The sequence below is a fragment of the Callorhinchus milii genome, unplaced genomic scaffold (genome assembly GCF_018977255.1).
Source record: "Callorhinchus milii isolate IMCB2004 unplaced genomic scaffold, IMCB_Cmil_1.0 Scaffold11, whole genome shotgun sequence".
Taxonomy (NCBI): Eukaryota; Metazoa; Chordata; class Chondrichthyes; order Chimaeriformes; family Callorhinchidae; genus Callorhinchus; species Callorhinchus milii.
Window position 1 is genome coordinate 8,487,297 of NW_024704752.1, and position 20,117 is coordinate 8,507,413.

The 20,117-nt window shown below is 41.8% G+C and overlaps 1 protein-coding gene across 1 annotated transcript; it reads left to right on the top strand.

Moving 5' to 3' along the window:
- Nucleotides 1-271: 271 nt before the first annotated feature.
- Nucleotides 272-8,656, top strand: LOC103181218 (3-hydroxybutyrate dehydrogenase 1). The gene is made up of 6 exons (XM_042339351.1): nt 272-415; nt 3,338-3,410; nt 5,294-5,404; nt 5,881-6,022; nt 6,703-6,855; nt 7,649-8,656. Exons 1-6 carry the CDS (start codon nt 375-377, stop codon nt 8,116-8,118), a joined length of 990 nt encoding a protein of 329 aa, XP_042195285.1. The 5' UTR covers nt 272-374; the 3' UTR covers nt 8,119-8,656.
- The last annotated feature ends 11,461 nt before the right edge of the window (nt 8,657-20,117 follow it).

The following is a 20,117-nucleotide window of genomic DNA, read 5'->3' on the forward strand; positions in this document are numbered from 1 at the left end:
GGAGGGGTTGGGGGGGGTGAGGGGTTGGGGGGGTGAGGGTGAGGGGTTGGGGGGGTGAGGGGTTGGGGGGTTGAGGGGGGTGAGGGGTTGGGGGGGGTGAGGGGGTGAGGGGGGTGAGGGTGGGGGATGAGGGGGGGTGAGAGGGTGAGGGGGGTGAGGGTGAGGGGTTGGGGGGTGAGGGGGTGAGGGGTTGGGGGGGTGAGTGGGTGAGGGTGAGAGGGTGAGGGTGGGGGTGAGGGGGTGGTGGTGGTGGTGGTGTGGGAGCGCAGAGCGCATGCTCAGACATCCTCTTTAAGGCGAGGAGGACGCGTCACTGTAAAGCCTTTGGGTGACCTTCAGAGGCTGCGCCGAGTGCCCCTCCAGAGCCCGCGATCATGTTCTGTGTGAGGCGGAGAGCAGCCCTTCTCCCCTGGAGGTAAGAGCCCGAGCAGACCCGTCCCCCTCTCACCGAGTCCGGGTGTGGATGGAGCCCCTCCACCACCGACCTGATACCTTTCCTTGTTACTGGTGTTTCTTTCCAGGGCTGAATATGCCAACAGGTGCTTCCTCTCCCACCCCCACCCCCCCACACCCCCTCCACCCCCACACCCCCACACCCCCACCCCTCCACCCCCACCCCCCCCCCCTCCATCCCCACACCCCCCTCCACACCCCCCTCCACCCCACACCCCCCCTCCACCCCCCACACCCCCCCTCCACCCCCCACACCCCCCCCTCCACACCCCCCTCCACACCCCACCCCCCTCCACCCCCCCCCCCCTCCACCCCCCACCCCCCACACCCCCCTCCACCCCCACACCCCCCCTCCACCCCCCACACCCCCCCTCCACCCCCCACCTCCACCCCTCACCCCCTCCACACCCCACACCCCCCTCCACCCCCCCCCACACCCCCTCCACCCCCACCCCCCCCTCCACATCCCCACCCCCCCCCTCGAGATAAAAGAGAGTTCCTGTCATTCAGTTTATGATTGAAGGTTATTCCTCGTCTTGAACTTGTTCTCTTATAAAAGGGAAGAGGAGTGGACGAGTGTGTGTGTGTGTGGGGGGGGGCGAAAGGAAGATTTAGGAAGGAAGGAAAGTGAGTGAAATCTTCACTCTCTCTCCCTCTCTCCACCAATTCTTCCCACGTTTCCACCACAACCGCCACATGGAACTGAGAAAGAAAGTGTGGGGTTTAACCGGTTTAATACTCTATTTGACTCTAAATGATCCTTTTTTTTTGTGGGGGTGGGGTGGGGGGGGGGTGAATGATTGACTGACTGACTGACAGACACAGAGAGACAGTAACTCGGGGAGAATTGTAACTGGAGAGTTTTTTTTTGTCTTAATTATTAAAAAAAAGAGGAAGAGCTCAGGGACGTGAGCGGTAGACAGACCATGTGTCCAGACAGACACCACCAAATACAGCGACACCATTGACATGTTGGAGCTTTTGGCCATTTCAGATCAGCGGATCAGATCACTTTCCACCGTTGAACAGTTTATAATTCCCCCCACTCTCCCCCCCCCCCTCCCCCATCCCCGCCCCCCCACACCCCCACCACCACCAAAAACAAAATCCAACCTTCCAGTTTAACGTGTTATTTTGACAGAATCCAGATTCGAATTTTTTTTTTAAAAAAATATGACTGATTCATCCAGGTTCTGTTTTCTCATCTGAAGTACCGGACTCTCTCGTCTAATATAATTGGTGTGTATTTTTATCTCCCCCTCCCCCCCCCCCCCCCCCCCCCCCCCCCCCCCCACCCCACCCACCCACTTCACCCCTGATGTGCTCGTTTTTTTTGCGCTCTTCTGGTTGCTAAGTTCACATGGAGTTCCCCCCCCGGACACTGTGGATAACGAGACCAGAGACGTCCAGGTTCCTGATCCGTAGTTGTCCCCAGAAGGTCAGGCATCGACATTGGCATTGCAGCACAGTCACGTAAAGTGACATATGAGTCTACTACTACCGTCCCTACTCTCGCTGTGGCTTCAGTGAAATCTGCTGAAAACCTCCCCTCTGCCGGATGCAGGAGCATAAACAAGTGAAAACATGTGGGTTAATCGAGTCTTAACGAAAACGTGCAGTTCTGCACAGCGAGTACATACAGTCAGCCCCCAAATTATACTCAGCTCAGTGACTTGTCGTATTGCCCAATTCTCTCGTTTCCCGTTTGATATCTCTCTGGATTGTGGCCACTGGTTCAATGACGACTTACTTGTTCGTTGATCTGAATAAGGTGCCAAGGCATTGGGTACATTTTTCACTGATTTCGATCAGTACCCACCAGTTTTTGTCACTGTTGCCTACAAATACATGCGACGTGTATTCTGTAATGCCAGTTTTCGCTCTGAATAACGTGTCCTGTTTAACGCCAGCTCTGGGGACTATCCAGTCAAATGCTTGGTTAGTCGTGTACTGGAAGCTTGATAGGTCGGCCAGTGATTAAAATGTGTTCCTTCTCCTTATATATGCAATACTTTGCTGTTAAAGATTTTTTGTTGTTGTGAAATCTAGGTTGAGAGACAAGACCCTCAGTGCAAGGCACTAGTCAGGCTGATAGGAATAGGTGGGGAAAACAAGAAATGGTGGTTATTTGTCATCAAACCTGGGTTTTGAAAGCCAGTGTAAGAGGCAAGGTATTTTTTTATCTAAAGGTCTGGGGGAAGGGGGGTTGGGAGTGTCCCTAAAACTGCATTTAGGGAATAGAAGGAGCAGTTTGTAGCAGGTGTATGCCTGAGATCTTGGGAGGTAATACGAAAGTTCAGATAAGCAACATCAGCCTGGCTCAGTTGGTAGTAATCTCAGCTCTGAGTCAGAAGGTTATGGGTTCAAGTCCCAGGTCAGCACTTTGAACTCACAATCACACCAGACACATCAATACAGTGTTGAGGAAATGCATTGTTGGAGGTACTATCCTTTGGATCTGAGTTTCCTGTTCAGGTGGACTTTAAAGGCATCATTGAAAAGAGTAGAGAGTTTCTCCTGGCAAACGATCTCCCAGAAAACAAATTGTTTATTCACAACATTGCTGTTTATGGAGCATTGCTGTGCACAAATTGGCTGAGACGTTTGCCTAAAAATACATACACTGCAATTCACAGTAAAATCCTGGGAAGCACTTTGAGACATCTTGACCACATAATAAGGCACTATATCAAATACAAGGATTATTAATATAAATAAAAGCAGATCAGAGTGATTGGGGAGGGGGTTAGAGAGAGAATTTCAATGCCACAGAAAGATGATCCATCAGAACCTTAAAAATATTTGGAAAATTGCACTGTGTATCCCTTCAGCCCTGTTTGTTACTGTGGTTTCTCTGAATATCTTTAGTTTCCCTGTGTTTCAGTCGAGTGCAGGCAGCAGTTTGCAATGCAACTGGAAATCGTGGGGCTCGTGGATTTGCGACCAAGGTGGAAGCGGTACGTGGAGCAGTATGATAACAAAAGTGATTTATATGAAGAAGGCACTTTGGTCTTATCTTATCCCTCCAAAACACCCACCCTACTGTCCCCCCCACATTACAGCGTCAAGCTGTGTTTTAAATGAGTCCAGTGTCTTTGGCCTCAACCACCCTACCTGGCAACCTGTTCCAGCTGTTAATTACCCTTTGAGTAAATATATAATTATATTTATTATAAATATAATGGTGGATGTGTGCATCTTCCTTCAGTAATAAAGTTACTAACTTTATTAAAATAAGAATATCTCAAAGTTGAATGAAAGCTGGTTACTGTAAATTCCATTTCATAGTAGAAAATAATATTTTGGTTCCTTTACTTCCTGTAATCCAATGGTAAAGAGTAGCTTATTCTGTGTGACCACTCACAAGTTCCATTGCCTCATAAATTACTGTGGAGGTCGAGGTTGGAATGCAGCCCAGAATGATGGGACAAACCTTACTTGTTTGTAATGGAACTCAGTTTCTGGTGGGTATGGGCACATAGCCTGCACAAACTGACCTTAAAATCAGCTCTAAATTGGCAAACTTACTAAGAGGGGCTGAATTAGTCGTGCAAAATTAAATGCATCATACTGGTGTACTACATGCCACACCTCTGAAGTTGGGAGCTAAGTAAAGGGAGCTGTATTCCGAATTTAATGAGTCAAATGCATAAGACTCAACACCACAGCTCCATACAGATATATATGCCTGCACCATTCAATAACCTGCTGCTTCCTCACAATGAAATCTGAGCATTAAATTCATTTGATTATAAGAATTACAGTAAAATAGTTTATATCAGTAACTGTCTGCTCTAAAATCCAGACATGTCACCCTGAGCATTCATCCACACTTGCCCCAGCTCCTTCTTTCCTAATATCTGCTCAGCCTGCTTCCAGTTGGATGCACACACCAAACCATTAAGACATTAGAATGTCGAGGCTCAGAGAGCAACATTAAGGTCCATCTGACCAAAGTTTTTTAAAAAAAACCTACACCAATTTATCTCTCATACCTCTCAATCCATTATTTGGTTTTGTTAAGCATCTGTTCCACATATCCACTTGTCTGAATAATTTTTGGGAGCTTTTTGTCACGGTCTTGCAGTCAGGGTTCATGTCAAGTAAACTGATTCTATTTGCATTACCCAAGCTGGTTAGCATTTTAAGTACTGGATTTGTTCCCTCACAATTTTATTTGCGCCAATGAGTTCAACAAGTTCACTGTTGTTTTTCTTTAGAACTGCTTTTAAGGGCAACGTTTTGCACTTTACTACGACAATTTATCATTCTGGATGAGTGCATTTAAAGACATCCAACCAGGCTCCGAGGTGTGTTACCTACTCAAACAGATGAGAAAGTCTAGAATTCCCCAGTCTGTTCCGTTAGCTGACGTCAGCTGAAGTAGTAGTGAACGTGTCGAGAGCACAACTGACCTCGCTATCCGTGGCTAGAGAGGGAAAAAACAAGCAGGGTGCCTAATTTTGTTAAACTTTTAGTCCAATACATTACTGCCAATAATACTATTGAAATAGTCAAGTGTAGGGTATCTTCTTCAAAGATGTGGCAATCGTAAACTGGTGTTCGACTTCGGCTTTCTGCGTAGTAGCAGCCTTCTGCCACAAGAGGCTGCCCTTTAAGAAATTTCAACATTAGAGCTTTGTCTAATAGTAAACCACAGGTATTGCAAGCATTTAATCTCCGTGAATGCTCTTGATCAAAAGATGTGTTTCCTCCTCTCTTCTTCCTTCTCCCCAATTGGGAAATGGTAGGAGAGACTCAAAGAGAAGAAAAATTATTACAAAACGCATATTATTAAAAGCTTATTCAGTAACTTGTTTTATTTTTCTATTAAATGCAGAATAAGGACAAGAGCATCTTAATCACAGGATGTGACTCTGGATTTGGGTTCGCGATAGCCAAGCACATGCATGAACAAGGGTTTAGGGTATTTGCAGGATGTCTGCTGAAGGTAAGGGTATTCTCTTTTGACAAGTACTATTTAATGTATGGTCCAAGGTCAGAGTGTCACAAGAGAGGAATATATTAGCAGCAAAGGCTTGTGAAGAGGTTCATAAAAGTCTGAGCATTATAATGTTCATTGTTATCAAGTAACATGGGAAGCATTTGCCGAGATTTGGAAAATTATTAGAGAATTCAAGCTCCCCTGTTGGTCTGGTGGGTAAAGGGACGCCAGTACTGAACCATCTGGATTGGAAAGGCCTAGGTTCTTTACTTGGTCTGTGCTGATCTCTGACTGCATTTGTTTATTTTACTTAAATCAAGATAGGTGACAGCAAAATCTAGCAAAGTGTTGCTGGCCCCTCTCACTGCGAACCAGCCTCACCTGCAGAGGTTTCAGTTGGGAAGTTCTTGTATCAGAATTCTACTTATTTGGCAGACCTGAACCTTTTATAGACTCTGCTCTGATGCTGACTTTATTTCCAGGATAAAGGTGGAGAAGGAACAAAGAACCTAGAGGGCATGGGAAGTGACCGGATGACTGTCGTCCAGTTAGATGTCTGCAAAGATGAGGAGGTAGCACAAGCGGTGGAGTTTGTGGGAGAACATTTAAAGGATCGAGAGAAAGGTCAGTGGACCATAGAGCCAAGTCATACAGTTTATTCGGGTTTCCTAGGAAAATGCTACCTGCAGACATTTTTTAAAAGCTTGACAATTTTGCAAGTCCTTTCACTTTTTAAACAATGTTTCTTCTTAGTATTTCCACCCAGGGCTGGTTTTCAACAATATCCTCCTTCCTTAAGACAAGAGGCAATGATGTTCCCTGTAACGCCCAGTTATAGATACCAAATGGTCATCTTTCCAGCATAACCACTGGCATTCATTGTCACATGCCCGATTGACCTCATTCTATACTTATCCAATGTCCATCATGCTCTCTCCGAGTAGTAATCACTGCATAGCATTGAGGAGTGGGAAGCCAGCCAAACTTTCCTCTCCCTAGTCAGGTTTGCTAAGGCCGACTGTACAGCCCCAAATGAAATCAGCTCAGCACAGATCAAATGTCCAATCTAGATCTTAGTATATCTTAGTTTTACACTATGGAATGGCTTTTATCATCAGCTGGTAAGGCATTACATGGGGACATTTTAACCTGGTATTTTGAATATTTCTTCAGAATTATGCTTCACGATAAAGGCCATTTGGCTCAATGAGTCTGTGTTGGAGATTCTCTTCACATAATCCAATCTAATCTCACTTCCTATTTGACCGAACATTTTGAAAGACTAATTCCTTTTTCTTTATCAGGTCTTTGGGGAATAATCAACAATGCTGGCATCTCAACCTTTGGGGAGGTGGAGTTCACCACCTTAAAAACGTACAAAGATGTTGCAGAAGTGAACCTGTGGGGAACCATCCGTGTGACCAAGGGATTCCTGCCATATGTCCGCAGAGCAAAGGGTCAGTGAAAAGTTTCTTAACTACTGTATGTGTTGGAGAATCGTTGATGTTGTTGAAGGATGTATAAACTAGGTATGACTGTATCCCACATTGAGGGAGTGTAACTTGCTCTGATAGTACAGATTGTGTTCTCCAATATGCCATTTTGCTCTCATTGCACTTTTCCTCAAGGGTGTTTGCTGGGCATGTTTAGAGAAGGGTTACCAAACAAGTTATTCATAATGGATCAATGGAAACAGGAGCAACAAGTTTCTAGCACTCAAATGCCATCTGTCATTTAAGAGTTTGGCATCATAAATTCATCAATTCATTTTATCCCAACGAGAGAATTTTTTATGATATGCAGCATTGGAATGGAACTGGTGGGGGAAATAATTTGTGGTGAATAGATTAAAAGCATCACAAGATGCACAAATGGCCTAAGAACTGGAAAGTGTAAACTGAGAAAGGCCATTCACTCCTTTCACCAACAAACTAAATCTACCGTATTGTAGACTTCACCTACTCACTCTAACTCTTGAGTGAAAGATCAGAATAATTTACCCTGAACCCCAAAGGTAAGATAATTTGCAACACAGTCACTACACTTTACAGTAAAATCTTATGTTGCGCTTTGAGTCATTTCGACATACGGCACTAATGCAAGGATTATACACACAAGAAGAACACAATAGTTTCTGTTTCCATCGATCACTGTTGTACTCAGCTGAAGAATACATGATATGTGCTTGAAGGCAGGCATGATTGCTAACAATAGTACAGAGTTTTCACCTTTTTTTTTCCTTGTACAAAGGTCGTGTGGTGAACATCACAAGTATGTTGGGGCGGATGGCTAATCCTGCGCGCTCCCCCTACTGCGTCACCAAGTTTGGCGTGGAGGGCTTCTCGGACTGCTTACGTTATGAAATGCATCGCTGGGGTGTTAAAGTTAGCCTCGTTGAGCCTGGCAATTTCATATCCGCAACCAGCCTATACAGTCCAGAGAGCATCAAAAAAATCGCAGACAAAATGTGGGATGAACTTCCGGACATTGTCCGTCAGGATTATGGGAAGGAGTACTTTGATGCACAAGTGGCAAAAATGAGATCATATTGTAACACTGATGTGTCTGATTTATCGCCTGTCATTAATAGTATCTCTCATGCACTGACCGCTGAAACCCCATTCACCCGCTACCATCCTATGGATTACTACTGGTGGATCAGGATGCAGATCATGACCCATCTACCGGCTGCTATTTCTGACCGGATATACATACACTGAAGTGCTAGAATACAATCTCTGATTTTTTTAAAAAAAGCTGTACCCTCTGATTTGATGAAAGTCTTCCCTCTCTGCTGGCTGATGTTTATGTAGTTTTAACCCAGATCACAAGATAGGTTTGGATTTAGAAGGCTCCTCTGCTCATTTCATCTCATCCTTCCAGAATAGCGAATCTACCATTTTCCCATTCTAGCATCAATGCGTTTCTTAAATTAGTTCAATGGCTCTTAGTAATCCATTACTGCTAGCTGTTGGTTACTCTCTGTGAGGGCTCATAGTAAAACAAAACCTAACTCAGATTGGCCACAATATAAGTGTGAAAAACTGAAGCTGTTACACTGGTTCAATACATAATGCTATTTTGAGATGTGCCCCAGGGGGTGGGGTTGCATTTATCCACGTTATGCCTGATCGGAGAATGCTTGATGCTGACAAAGACTACCTGAAATGGGGAAATGTGTCAATTCCCAGCGCTGATATCCCTTGCTGTGATGAACACACAACTAAAAATTGAAGAGCACAGTTTTTTTTAATTAATCTAAAGAGATCATGGTAGTGATTGAAATACAACTTCAACTTGCATTTATATAGCTCCCCTCATGCAGGGGGGCAACCCAGAGCGCTTGAAATACACAGCTATGAAATACACGGTTATGTTAGAAATGTTCCTCTAAGGTATGCTCCATTCATATTGGAGCCAAAACTTTGAGGTTTAACCAATTTTGATTGCACTGTTTAAATATATATTTTTCAAAATGCACTATCTTTGACAAGTTCCTCTTTGGGTCAGATTATTGGGCATTTTGGCGAAAGGTTGATTGATTTGCGTCAATTTTGTTTGTAAAATTTTGTAAATTTTCCTTTAAATGTAATATTTCTGTAATATTTTAATAATAAATTAAAAATCACATTTGTCTTCATTCTAATTGAGGTACTTTCTTATTTAAAAAAAGGGCAAAACAAATGCTGTAGATATTATCCATCGGATGAGTGATGGAGAGTCAACAATGGCTGAAGCCAAAGTGAGACAGAGCAAGCTTGGGAGAATAACTCCTAAAGGGAGCAGCCATGGGTTGCTGATGTGCCAGCTGCTGGTTGTTTTCTTTGCTCAAATCAGCAATGGAGCTGCTTTATTTACGTTGGTAAATAATCTGCTTTGTTGGCAGTGTGCTAATGTGACCTTGCTGGTGGTGTTCTTTGCTCTATGCCAGGTGTTTACATTTGAAGGTGAGCACCGGCTCTGAGACTTTAAATTGGTGGGGAAACTCAGCAGATCACTGGGTGATTGCTCATACTTTGACTTATGGACCTGGGTAACATCCAGCCAAGACTGTTGGGATGGAAGTTTCCTCCCTTTTCTGATGATGGGGTTGGTTGGAAACTAGCCAATGTAATTTATAACCTGTTCTTAGATGCACAAGAGTAGATCAAACTGACTTGGCTTCCAATACCTTCTGCCTTCTTGTAGGGATGTTCCAGCCCTGCACTTTCCAGAGTACTGTAGTATGGTTGAATGTAGGGATCTGAATTTATAAGTAATAGCTTGAGCCTGTTCCTTACTCCTTGTGGGAAGTGTATTGGAGTTTGAGCACAATTGATTGCATTATTCCAGGTAACCTGTTGCTAACTAGCTAACTAGCTTCTTGCAAAAATTCTAGCACAGAATCTCCCCCATCTGCTAACATTTGCTGATTTTAAAATTCCAGACGAACATTCAGTCAGTCCTGCCACGTGGCAGGTAATAGCCTAAGCCAAGTTTCTGGCAAAAGATAAAATACACCTTCTGCTTCCAGCCAAAAGCTTGTGGCAGCCAAGATTGAAGTGCTGGTGGAAAATTCCCACTGCATTATGAGCAAGCTGAGAGATAATGGACAGAGGTGGATGGGGGGGAAAGGAGAAAAAAACATTTCAAAATTATTTTCAGTAACTGTGAACATGCTAGCTACAGGTATACAAGTGTTTTCAGTTCATCGGGTTGTTTGCTTGCTCACACACTGCAGTCTTTGTGGTTTAATGTGGCAGGAAACTTGGACTTTGAATATTTCATTGCTGTTGTCTGTTTGCTCTCGACCATGACTCGAACAGAAGATAGCTGTTCAGATTTGTAACCATTTAACTACTGTATTAATTTATTGTACAAACTAGATAATTTATATATGTGTGTATATGTTTAATTTTCCAAACATAATTGCTGTGTGCAATTGAATGTTGCATTTCGCCCACAAAACATACAGTCACAGTGTATCCTGTGAAGTGCTTTGAGACATCAAGAAGACGTGAAAAGGCCCTATATCAAATGCAAAGATTATTATGTGAACATGAGAAAATAGTCTGAACTGGCCAATCTGCAACTTCTATAGACCATGTGCAACTTACCCTAAACTTTACCATCAGTGTTGTTATGGTGAACTAAAACACTATTCTTACAACTTAGAAGTATTTTAAGGATGCATTTTGTATACCAGCTCCTCACAGTGTTTTTTCCATCTATATTGGAGACATCTCACTTTGATACCATTTTTTTAAAGTGTTATTATAGATTGATAGTTTTGCTGCAATGTAATGCAGGAACCCCAGCAAACCTTTTGTTGAACTAACCCTCAAAAGGATTACAACAGTTCAGATCAGAAGGTTGTGAATTCAAACCCCACATCAGACTTGATCTCAAAGTCCGCTATTGTCAGATGTACCATCCTTCAAATGAGCCATTAAGCAAAGGTCTTGTCTGTTGTTCAGATGAATAGTAAAGAACTCCGAACACAATTTGAGAAGAGAAGGAAATCTCTTCTGGCAAGCAATACTCCAGATAAAATTAATCATTCACTTCATGACTGTTTGTTAGACCTTACTATATGCAAAATGGTTGCTCCATATACCTACAAATGTGCAATCACTGTAATTGACAACAATTACCTGTGAAACACTTTACAATGTCTCTATGTTATAGGAGCTATGATAAATGAGGACGATTAACAGATTCAGTCTAACCCACCCACCTGCTCACTTATTTCTAAGGAAGGTCTTGCTGCTTTGATATTTCCCAACAGCAGGGGGCACCTTTGTCTCACAAGTATCACCATTTTTAACTGAATGACAGCATTTTCCTTGTTCACTGATCTCAGCTCTGCATTCTAAAGCATCGACCCCCCCAAATTGTAATTGTTACAATTACAATGGGTCAGTTGCCCCTTTGATGTATTTGTAGCATTAGATTAATTTCCAAGCGATATTAGGACTTTATTCACTGGTCTATGTGAAGGCAAATTACCCGTCACCCCATTTGTTTTGTGACAGAATAGGAAAGATATCTTGTCAATGATAGTCTCACTTTAAATGAGGTCAAAACTGACACCCTTTTTACTTTAATTTTCAATCAGAAAGTTAGATATATGGTTTGTGAAGTCACTGCTCAACTCAATTATTTGGTCCAGGGGTAAGAATCCACTGGTACTTCAGTATTGCTGGTGCATTGTTTACTCATGATGAGGATAATAAAGGTTTACTCTAAGCTTCTCACCTCCTTCACTGCTGAATGTGTGACTTGTGCTGGAATATGGTGCAGGTCGCTCTCCATGACTTTCCTCAAATAGCCATTCCTTATGTTTGAGCCCAGACAGTGACTAAGGCTGCAAGTCACTGTAAAAGGGATCTTGTTGCGTGCACTGCACCAAACAGCACTGGTTATTCAGCAATTAGCACCACTTCATTAGTGCTTTTGAGATGAATAAAATGGCTCTTGTACAGCCTGGTACTTGTACTACCACAAACGACTGACAAACATTCAATTGTCCCTCAGCCCAAGACCTCAATGAAATAGCTCTTGTGTTTTCTTCTGTTGTGTCAGGACAAAACCATCTCTGACTCTTTTTGTACTTTTTCCTCCTTGCAATACTAATTGACAAAAGAACATGAACCACTATAGTACAGTAAGCAGCTCTTTGAACTGTTACTTTTTAATCAGTCAGCAAAAGTGATGTGGTTGAATCATACACAATTTAGATTGCTGGAAAGGTTTTCTTAAGAACATGAAGCCCGGAACAAGAAATGCTTATTCAGCCCATCAAGCTCAATCATTCCAGTCCCCATAAAACTTACTCTATAACGGATTTCACTCCATCCCTGCTGGTTTCTGCAGCACAGAAAGACTCCCTGATTCCCAAAAGTAATCAACCAAAATATTCATCCACTCCACACTAATCCAACCTGACCTTCCCCCTACAGACAACTTGCCCCTAGCCCTAAAAGCTTCCTAGCAGTTTCCAGTTTGTCCCTTGCAGGGGTTCAAAACTGTCTCATTGCAGTGATTAGACTCATTTAATCCCAGTTACTGAAAAAAAACATTAAATTGTTGATTTGTATTTGCATCAAATAACTTTTTTGTAAAAATATTTATGTGCTTTTCTTATATAAGGAGCATATTTAAGAATCTTACTTGGTAACAGGACTGGTCAATATGGAACTGTGTCATATAAACTAGGGAAGCTCCAAGTTTTTAGGTTTTCCTGCCTATCCAAAAGTTTTTTGTTTGCATGATGATGGAATAAGTTGCATGGCTGGAATTTTTAATTAATTTCTATATTGTTTGTCCTGATAACCTTGCGCTTGGGAGTTTGCTGCTAAGGATAAAGGAGTTGTAATAATGAGATGCTTTACATTACTGAAGGTGCACTGAATTAATTACTTATGCTATTAAACTATCGCATTCAAACAAATTAGTCAGCTATCTAAGTAAGCTGATGATGGAAACGTTTCTCTGCTTCCCTCCTCAACCCCATTACCTTCTTTTCTTCTCTCCCCATGATACACACTGTTTCCTTGCCAAACCTCATGATGGAGTCTCTTTTCACCCTGATAGAAAAGGCTTATGTTTGTCCCCTGCTGGTTGCAGGCGAGCATTAGATCAGAAGGCTTCCATGGACAGTCAATGTGCTAAAGATACACTCGATGGCTCAGTGAAAGCATTCCCCATGTAAATCTGGTCTATACAAACTAGAAGGGTCTTGAGGTTTGCTCTCTGCTTTGTGTAGTCGGAACACTACAATCAGGCAATGGAGGAAGGAGATGCCTTTAAAAAGCAGCTTGATCCTTTGATGAGAGAAGAGTAGGGTGAGTATTCTGGAGGGATGAGATCAAATGGACTGAAGGACCTTCTTCATCCAAACCAATCTTGTGACAATGTGAGAAGGAAAAAACAAGCAAGATTCCCAGCTCCTGATGTCTAATGACGCACACAACATACATCCCGCTGGAAGGCACTTATGTGTGAGAAAGAAGAACTTTTATATTTATAACACCTTATCACGTTGTCTTATCATGATGAAAGGTGTCATAGCTTCACAACTAATTACTGTCAAGTGCTATATCTTTTTCATTATGTAGACAAATCTGGTGGCAATTTGTGCCATCAAGTTCCCATAAATAGCCGTGCGAATGATCAATTCAACTTGAGGGTTGTTAGTCGCAACAGTGGGAGAAATTCCCTCTCTTTTTGAAGTATTATGGGAGTTTTAATGTCAACCTGAAACAGCCAGACAGTGGTCAGGTGATGATAGGACCAGGCTTAACTAAGATGCCTCTCCACTCTCCAGTTGAAAAACCTGCTGGAACTCACTGTCCTGTTGATACATGAAGGATGGACACCTGGGTGAAATAGGGCAAGCAGCACTAGTGACTGCAGAATCAAAGACTTTAGGAGAGGTGGGAAGAAAATTGGGGGAGTGGAATGAATGCACAGAGTTAGAGTCAAATATAAGCTGACTCATCATTTTGTAAAATAGAGGGATATGATCTTTCCTGAAATTCTAGTGAGGTGTTATGAAACTGAAGCAAGAGAACACGTAGAAGATAGGGAAATCCTCTGCATTAAATAATTATTCACTCTTGATTCTGAGGGAAATGGAACATATTTGTGTGCACAGCCTGAGAAAGGGAGGGAGGTGTACGTTACATCTGAGCAACAAAACAGTTACAATTTCAGTAGATCAAATCCACAAATTATTTACTGCAGGGCAACTCTGTTATAATACGGTGCTGTGTAATGGCCTCTGACTTTTACAGAGCAACCCTATAATTAAGCACAGACGGAAAAACTTCCATCCCCAAAAAATGGCAGACTTCCAGGTTGTCAAGTCATCGCCAACGTTATCTTCCGAATGCAGGTAGTAACATCAGCAATGATTCTTGCACAAATAAGTGGCAGCACTTCTTGTGCACAGTATGCATCAGACAGAAAGAGACTTTATGAAACACTGTACTTTGAAAATTATATTTTTGTATATTTTCTCGAAATACTTCTTGAGAGAAACCAAACACAAGTTCACAAGCAGTGAAATTGGCACTGACTAGCCAGGCTGAAACAATGCGGTGTAATTCAGGATATCCTGAGTCTGCACAGCCATTGATTGATCAGGCAGTAATTACTGTGAGCACTTCCTCTTTCCTGCACTTTCAGATGTCATTATTTTCTCAAAATTAATTGAGTGGATTACAACAAGAAAGAAAAACAGCACTTCTCCCAAGAAGCACTTCACTTTTCATTGTGCCATGGTCTTGATAAGATCAGGCTTTAATTTCATATAGGTGTGATATTCCTGCTAACAGGACTCTGATGGGTTTTATTATGAAACACTCTGAGACTCACTGAGAGCATTAACGAGATCAAAAGTTATGTGCCACCATGGCTCAGTGAGTAAACACACTGCCTGGTGTTGGACTGAGCATGCAGGAATGTTTTTAAGATCCAATCCCTGATGCAATTATGAGAATCATTGAGTTTTACAGCATAGAAAGAAATATGCTGTAAAACTGTGCTATGTTTAGTGGTTTGTACCAGCTCTCTAACAGAGATATCCATTTAGTCCCACTCCACTGCCCTTTCCACATACTCTTTTATATTTTCCTTTTGAAATATTTGTCCAATTTCTGTTTTAAAACTATTATGGCTGCATGAACCAACAGTTTCCATTCCATCTATTTATAACTGTTAAAAAAAAGTCTGAGTATCTCCCTTTTTTTGGTGGTGATTTTCCATTTAAATCTTCGCTGTATTTGCTAGCCTCAGCTGGACAAGCAGTAGGGGATCTACAATAGACTTCAAAGTACTCAAGCTAAAGTATGGGGAAAACAAAGCCAGAGTTCCTGCTCCTTATGTAGCAATTATTGCTGGAAAGTGTACTTTAGGGATCAATCTAGTCTTTGGTGCTCCCCATGTTCAGATGCTATGCTGACTCTCACAGTCTATACAAACAATACACACATTTACAATACAAAATTACATTTATATAGTGCCATTTACCTCAGGACGATGGCTTAAGCACTGGGCAGTCCAGGGTTTGCAATTGAGCTGGGGGTGTGGACCAGCTTCTATCTGACAATCGCTTAACAAGCTGAATGATAAAAATCAAGAATTGACTCCGGATAAACACTTGAATGTTCCACAAATAAAATCCTATATGAACCAATCATATGGAATTTCAATGAAGTAAATCATTTCCCATGATACAGAATTCCAATCATTCAAAACAAACCACTAAACATAGTCAACCCACTGTCAAATTATACTTAGAAAAATGGTCCGTTGTCACAGTCCTTTCACTGCTTTGCTAAATTAATTGTATCTGGTTGTTATTAAAGAATTAAATGAGTTGTAATGGAGAGATTGTTAAACTGGTTATTCAGACTGGAATTTTCACCCAGGCATGATATCTATTGGGAAATGACTTATCTCTCATACTGTTCAGTGATATTGAGATACAGACACCCAAACTGTACAAATAAACTGTACAAATAAACCACACTATTTGACCACAAACAGAGCTGTGAGCAGCGGGCTCCCAGTGGGATACTGCAAGAGCCGGTAAAGAGCCACATTGTTTACACAAAGAGAACATACTGAGCAAAGGGAACATTCAACCTCATATGGTACTGAATGTATTGAGAACGAGACAGGCAAAGACCACTGTGAATGACTGCAGATTGAAAGTGGTGCAGGACCACTCTCCAAGAGTTGTTGGCACGTGTTGAAGCGTGGGATTCTGAGAGGGGAAAGATGAATGAAAGCGCAGTTGAAGAGATATGTCTTCAGATAGTCTTTGAACAAGGAGAGTGAGTCAAAGGAACTCCGGGATGGAATTCCAAAGAACGGGGTAGAATGACTGAAAGCCCTACTACCTAGTGTGGGGCAGATAGGACAGGAAACATGAAGCAGACAGACTGCTACTTGAGTAGCAAAGGTAGCGGCCAGGTTGGTATGGTTGAAGTAGGTTAGGTGTGGTGGGATTTGTAATTGTATAGATGTTGGCTGCATTAAAAGACACTCTTAATACTGCTTCTATAAGTTGAGAGTGTAAACAACTGGAAATAAGTTGTTTTATTATTATACAAAGGATAAGACAATTGTTGCTCTTTATCACAGAGTATACCTTTCAAAGGATTTGTTTGAGTATTTTAACTTGAAGCCTTTTCATGTTTTTGATAGTTGAATATTTGTTCAAACAAGGACTGCCAACAAAGCAGAGTCTGTGTGGAATCACTAACCTTAACAATGTCAAGGAACTCAATTAGCTTCAGCAGAGATAGAGGTTAGGAATGTCCTCGCAGGAGTCATGTTACTGACCATTTCCTTGTTAAATCTGTTCCGGGTCCCTTGCTGTTTGTGATATTTATAAATGACCTGAAGGAAAATACTTCATGTAATACTATAAGCAGGTCACGAGTGGACAGATCACTAATAATTGTAAGAAAATATATTATTCAGGAATATCTGGGCCAACTGAAATGAGAGGATAAAGGGTTGCAGATGGATTCCAATGCATCCTGTGATAAATAAATAGAAAAGTAATTAATATTGCAACAAGAAACATGCACATAATGAAGGATGTCCATTAGGAGAGGTAGACAGGAAAAGGATCTGGGTGTGATTATTGATCATTCACTTACAATTTCCAGTCAACTTGAAGCTATAAACACTGTTAATCAAATATTGGGTTACTTCTCAAGGGCATTTTACTACAACTCAAGAGATGATATTTCAACATTGTATAGATCATGAGTGAGGCCCCATTTGGAATACTGCACACAGTTTTGTCATGGTATCAACAGGACATTGATGTTTTTGGTTGAGAGAATGATTTCAGAACTTAAAGCTCTATGTTACAAAAGGCTAACGGAGCTGAACTTATTTTCACTGAAAATGTTCTGTGCAAAAAGGTAAGAAACTTTAAAAAAGAAATGTATGCTGTCTATTTTCTTTTTGTATTTTTGTATGTACGTGTCTTCTACCGCACCAACACACCGTGACCCCATTTCCCCCACTCTCGCCCGACTCCATTCGCTCCCTATCCTTCAGAGGATCCAGTTCAAGATCCTGGTCCTCACCTACAAAGCCCTCCATGGCCTCGCCCCACCCTACCTCTGCGACCTCCTAAACCCCTCCCAACCTGCTCCCTCCACTCAGCCGGCTTCGGCCTGCTCCATGTCCCCCGACCCACCTGCCCCACTATTGGTGGGAGAGCCTTCAGCTACTCTGCCCACAACCTCTGAAATTCCATCCCCCAATCACTCCGCTTCACCCCCTCCTTAGCCTCCTTCAAGTCCCGCCTTAAAACCCTCCTCTTCAACCATGCCATTCGCGACGCGAAAGGCGCTATACAAATGTAATCTTGTTGTTGTTGTTGTTGTTTCATATCCCTTTATGTGGAGTCCTGTAGCTCAGTGTTTAAAACACTCGCCTCGCAATCGAGAGACCTGGGTTCGATTCCCAGCATGGCGAAAACGTTGGACAAGTTTACTCCACACGCCACTGTTTATCTAGCAGTAAGTAGGAACCTGGTTGTTAGTTGAATGGTGTATCTGACACCCCAACGTTTATCACTAACTTGAACTCGCCCCCACCCAACACATACACACAAATGCAAGGTTGTGGCTCAATCTTTTATACCTGAAGCCTACAAGGTTAAAGGGATACAGATATCAAACGGTCTAAAGAAGCCTAGGTTTCAGGCCTTGTGTGGCCATGAAATACTGTAGTCATACGTGGAATGTGACAGGTCAGGGCAGAATTATGTGAATTGTAACGTGAGACTGATGTGGAGTTTCCTGTCAATTTTCTTCAGCAGTAAAGAATACAGTTTTTTTTTGCTTTTTCCAAATTTTCCCTGTACCCATTCACCAACTTCAGAGGATTAAAGTGGGGAGAATCCCTGACAAAGCAAATGGTGTTTCAAGAAGTGTTCTTAGAGGCCAATTAGATGTTTCTCTTTGTAAATGTATCCATATGAACAGAGAAGTAAATACCGAAAGAAACCAAGAGTCTGTCTGGCTGCCATATAAAAATTCTATTTGCTAGAAACACTGTTTAAATTCCTTTGAAAGAAGCTATTTTTTATCCAGTGATACATGTGGTATTTCTGTTTATTAACCAGATGGCAGATCCTCCAGGGGCTCATTGGGAACCGGCTGTGGCTGTGCTTTGCAAAGACTTGAGGCCAACAGCAGACAAACCAGTAAAGCCATCAACATATTTAATACATTTTCTGGTATTTCACATTTGCAACACAAATCACTTCCAAATGGTGCAGTTTGTCACAGTATGGATTGAAAGAACATCCTCCAACCTTGTGTTGATAGGCTATTCCTGCTATTCCCTGCAGATGAGTCGTGCCACATGGCACCAAATTATAGACCAGCACCACGATCCAGAAGCCAAGTAACTTTGTTGGCAAAGCACAAATCTGATATCTAGCGGGAAAATGATAAGGAACAGTCTTTTTATAACATATTTCAGCATGAGAATATTTAAGTATAATTGTTTATTATGTGAGTAATCATTTTCCAAGTTGATAGAAGTTAGGTTTTAGGCTGTGAAAGAATTCCCAGGCTCGCTTTATCCAACAGCTGATGGAACAGATCATATTTATGGATTTATTTTAATTTTCATGGACTTCCTTACAGCCTTAGCAGTATTTTGTTTGATTGGCCATTTACTAGAAAAAGTGGTACATTATCATTAATAATAATAATCCTTACATTTGATATAATGCCTTATCGTGTTTCGAGACATCTCAAAACGCTTCACAGAATATACTGTAAAATGAATTGACTGCATATTTTTGTGGGCGAAACGTGGCAGTCGATTGCGCACAGCAGTGTCCCCCAAACAGTTGTGGATTATTAATTAAGCATTAATAAAAGTTACATTCAATGCAAAATTCTTTTCCATTCATTTCCCAAACTTATGCTGCACCAAGCAGAAACTGTCATCTCCTAGTGGGGAGGGAAAAATAAGAGGGGAGCACCAAATCTGTGTCTCTGACAGTAATTTGGGAATAGGTGATTGATGCCTTGTATCCTGGCCTCAGACCAGGTAGATGAAAAAAGGGGACAACAAAAACAAGCGGTAAATTGATACAAATACTTTTAGAACAAAAGATATATAATTGTGTTCAATATGTGGCACAGATCATCTCTCTTACTTAAAACAATCTTAATATTCACAAGGGTTAAGTGAATAAAATGGTTACATTTAGAATAATATTTCAGTCACACACTGCTTTAATTTTTAAAAACTCTCATTTAAAGTTAAATCTATAAGAAAAGCTGTAGCTCAGATCTTGTGCTTTGTGCTTCCACAGGACAATCTTGATAAATAAATGGTTTGTGTGGTTGTCCTGCATAAATAAACTGCTTGTACAAGAACAGTTGGTGCTGTGATATTCCAATCCCTGTTATGAATGAAACAAATGATTAGGAACTGAACGGCATCGAATAGAACATTGTTCATCTACAATGTCTGATGAAAAACAATAAACTCTTTTTATGTGGTACTATTGGTGCATCAGCTCCAGAGAATCTGCATCAAATGACTGATATAGCTTTTTATTGCTACTAAAAAGGCCAGAACTGTTTTGTGGGGAATGGAAGGGGGGAGGTTATAAATTATTTTAAATGTTCTGCTTCAATTCTCCCAACAGTATAAACAGCTGAATGGGTTAGGTAGGTGA

Coding starts and splice junctions, on each gene's coding strand:
- LOC103181218 (XM_042339351.1), top strand. CDS start 375: ATGTTCTGTGTGAGGCGGAGAGCAGCCCTTCTCCCCTGGAG. Junction 3,411..5,293: donor TTGCGACCAAGGTGGAAGCG/GTACGTGGAGCA, acceptor TATTAAATGCAG/AATAAGGACAAGAGCATCTT. Junction 6,856..7,648: donor ATATGTCCGCAGAGCAAAGG/GTCAGTGAAAAG, acceptor CCTTGTACAAAG/GTCGTGTGGTGAACATCACA.